This window comes from Arachis hypogaea, chromosome 9 (genome assembly GCF_003086295.3).
Source record: "Arachis hypogaea cultivar Tifrunner chromosome 9, arahy.Tifrunner.gnm2.J5K5, whole genome shotgun sequence".
Taxonomy (NCBI): domain Eukaryota; kingdom Viridiplantae; phylum Streptophyta; class Magnoliopsida; order Fabales; family Fabaceae; genus Arachis; species Arachis hypogaea.
In genome coordinates this window covers 118,402,957-118,406,709 of record NC_092044.1, presented here as the reverse complement: position 1 = coordinate 118,406,709, position 3,753 = coordinate 118,402,957, and the positions used below count along the sequence as shown (strand labels likewise).

Sequence of the window (3,753 nt, the reverse complement as noted above, 5' to 3'; positions counted from 1 at the left end):
ATGATAGTTTTAACCAAGTTGTTGGGGGAGATTGCTTCTACTGATATCGATAGTTGAAGAATGTTGACAACATCCATAGAATCCTATTTCATGAATTTAAGCCTAGTAACGATTAAGACGTCCGGAAAATGTATTCAACCTTTTCTGTTTCAATTAAATATGTTTTCTTTCGAAAACTTCTCTCCATTGCCATCAGAAATGTCAACCTCCGTATTTATTTAATAACAATTATAATCATCTCTTGAAACATTGCCAGCTTGAGCCGAATCTACGATTTCTAATCGGTTGAACAGACCCGAAAGAAAAAACAATTTTATTGAGAGCAGCGCAAAGCAGTATTTTCTTGAAATGATGCACAAAAATTATGGTAACTCCGAAAATGGGTTTATATAAAGAACTTGGAAGTTAAAAAAGAGAACAGAGTTACAAAGAAATCACTGCAGTAATTATTATTAAACCAGCATGGGAACACCAGCTTCTGATGTTTTGCTACACACTGAAGTTTTGAACAATTTAATAGCCCCAGTAATCGTTCCTGATTTCATCTTCATACTTCTTCAACAGTTCAGGATGCTTGGCAAAGTACTCATCATATGTCATGGTATTAATCTTGGCCTGTCAAAAAGACGTGTGAGAAAACATTCAATTTTATTAAACATGAAAAAGTTTGTGTAGTGATTTCTAATTACCTTCATTTCTTGTACATCAGCTATTTCCTTCTCTAAACGCTCTGACTCCTTGAGAGACTTCTGCTCGGCTTCTTTAAGCTCAACTAACTGCGTCAGAATTACACATACAGCACTTAAATTGACAATGTCTTTCACTGAGAGACATGAACAACTATTATCGTTTAGACAAAAGTTCTTACTAGTTGATCGAATTTAGTTTTATATTGAGGAGTCACTGTGTCAACATATTTGGGGATCTCTATGCCTGCGGAGAACCGTCAAAAAACATCAGAACTTGAATTGGTTGGTATATAAATATGTACAAAGATCCAATTTTAACTGCCTTAAAAGAAAAAGCAAAAAAAAAATTTGTAAAAAAAGTTATCCAACACTATTATAACATCAACAAAGCTTTGTACCTCTTCGATAACTACCTCACAAATCTAGATCCGATTGGTTGTGTCAATAATCTCATGCGTGTAAGAATGTTTGTACTCTCATTTTCACAAGCATCCCAATCTTAATTAATTGCTAGTTTAGTTTGCTACATTAAGCCACATTAACAATTTCTTTCAATGTACATTAAAATATGTTTCAAGTTAGAAAATTCACCACTAGTTTACTAAACCTTATCCACCATTCAATAGAGGGTATTTGGTACCCTTCGTAGGAATATCCATATATATCAGGCCCAAGTTTGAACAATGAACAAACTTTTGCCTGATAGGGATTCAAACAGAGACGGATTCATGTGTAACATTGTGGGGCAAGTAATTCCACTAGGATTTGGAAATTTATTTAGTAGTACATAATAGTGATATTTATTTGTCCCTATTATGTTATTAAATTTGACCACACTATATTAAATTATTATGATAATTATTTGCCCCCACAGTCAAAATTTTTTAGATCCATCACTGGATTCAAAATTCAAATGCAGATCCAAACCAAATTAGAGCCTGGTATTAGGCACTAGCCTGCTAGGAAATCAGAGTATAATGCTGAAGTACTACTCAGCATTGAAGTAACAAGAAATACCCGAGCTTACATGAAACCACATGCATTTCAAATTCCAGTCCCCACTAAATTGGTCATTTAAATAAACAATATATTATGAATGTTAAAAGAAAGCAACAAACACATATGAAAGGGCATTCACAAACAGAGTTCATGAACATACTCTCGTAATGCTCCTTGTACATGTCCACCAAACGAGAGCCAATTCCCTTCCTATAATACTCCCAATCTATGGGCTCTGGCTCCTGCACAATCCAAAATAACAATAAAAAAAAGTAATAACCTTTTTCCCCTGAACAATGATTAACTAAGCAACCTCCGTTACACACACAAGATCTTCTGATTTTTCAATTAAGTCTCCATTGGTCCTAAAAAATTTCTAGCGTAATCAGTTAATCACGTCCAATGACAAAACCCTAATATCAAATGAAAACAATAAAAATAACAGCAAATAAATTATGTACAACAATCATTCAGAAATGTGTCCCAAACATCTAATCCCTAGAATAATAATAACTAATGACGAAGAACACTAACGAATTGGTAATATTTCCGAATTCACATCAGAATAACACACAAGTCAGAAATCACTCTAAATAAGTGATTACTTTTTCATTTTCGCTCTAGAATATAATCGATCTAAAAGTAACAGGAACAATACGAATTTTTGTATACACAATCGAAATTATTCAATGCGAGGAAAACGAGAGAGATCCGTGAGGATCAGAGAAGAAATCGAACCTGACTAAACTTGGTTTGGAGCTGCGAGTTAACCTCGTCGAAGGTACGACGAAGGTTATTGAACTCCCTGCGAGCCTCGTCGGAGACGATGAGCCTCGCCATTCCGTCCCAGTCGATGTTCTTTCCGGCCTTGAACACCACATCGGTAACCTTCTTCACCGATCCGCTCATTTTTCCTTCCTCTTTCTTTACTTTTCTTTTCTGTCGCTCTGAAATTTTCTCGCTGATTTTCTCGGCCACCAAACGGCAAAGGCAAAGAGATGCTGTTTTTGGGGAGCTGTGTGAGCTCAGTCTCCAAAACACCCTGATGCTATCACCCCACTATGGGCCGGGTTCTAAAACTTGCATCTTTATGGGCCTGTTTATTTCTGAATTCTGTGTAATAGCCCATTTATGATCCGAACCATAATAATCCTGGCCCAAAAAGTAACAAACTGATGGCAATTTCTCCTTTTTGTTTAGATAGAGATTTTGTTCGGTATTATACTATAACCGAACAAAGATTTATTTGAAAAATAAAAAATATTACAGTCCAAAAAAAGAAATATTATATGTATATTAAAAATAAGCTATTAAATAAGTAACTATATATATATATATACATTATTTTGAATATCTTTTTATGTATCTTTTATATTTTAATGTATATTTTATACTAATAAAAAGTTCTAAAATATAGGAACAAAGGAAAATATGATATGTACACTGTAAGAACTTCTGATACGTACACTATTGTCCAATCAAACGATTGTGCTTATACAACTTTGTTAAATGTAGTACCAATATATAATTTTACCCTTTTGACATTTATATAACATACAATTTTTTTGCCAACGACTATAATTCAAATGTTATAGTCTCTTCATACTCACTTAAAAATCGGCATTCAAGTCTTCCTGTTTTTTGTTAAACTCACAAAATTTCCAATAGAGGAGGTGAGCGACAGAAGAAACACAAAAATCACAACCAAATATATATATATATATATATATATATATATATATATATATATATATATATAACATAAAATATACACAAACACAAATCTAAATTTTGTTTTCCTTGTAATTAGGGCTGGAAGTGAGCCGAGCTGAGTCGAGCTAGACCAAACTCAAGCTCGACTCACAATAATTGAGTTTGGCTCACGGTTCGACTCATTAACAATTGAACCTATTTCTTAAGCTCAAGCTCGACTCACCGAAAGCTCACGAGCAGGCTCGAGCTCACGAGTTGGCTCAAATAATAGAAACATAAATACATACATAATCTATAATTCTATATCAATAAATTATAACTTATATATTTTAAAAAATATTTAAAAAGATTA

At 33.4% G+C, this 3,753-nt stretch overlaps 1 protein-coding gene across 1 annotated transcript; it reads right to left on the bottom strand.

Annotated features, from left to right (window-relative positions):
- Positions 1-298: 298 nt before the first annotated feature.
- On the bottom strand, positions 299-2,763 carry LOC112712568 (ATP synthase subunit d, mitochondrial-like). The gene is made up of 5 exons (XM_025765490.3): positions 2,427-2,763; positions 1,849-1,930; positions 869-933; positions 690-776; positions 299-615 (listed from the first exon to the last, which is right to left on the bottom strand). The coding sequence occupies exons 1-5, from the start codon at positions 2,595-2,597 to the stop codon at positions 514-516; spliced, it is 507 nt and encodes a 168-aa protein (XP_025621275.1). The 5' UTR covers positions 2,598-2,763; the 3' UTR covers positions 299-513.
- Between the last annotated feature and the right edge of the window lie 990 nt (positions 2,764-3,753).

Coding starts and splice junctions, on each gene's coding strand:
- LOC112712568 (XM_025765490.3), bottom strand. CDS start 2,597: ATGAGCGGATCGGTGAAGAAGGTTACCGATGTGGTGTTCAAGGCCGGA. Junction 934..1,848: donor GTACAAGGAGCATTACGAGA/GTATGTTCATGA, acceptor GGTTCTCCGCAG/GCATAGAGATCCCCAAATAT. Junction 616..689: donor CTGATGTACAAGAAATGAAG/GTAATTAGAAAT, acceptor TCTTTTTGACAG/GCCAAGATTAATACCATGAC.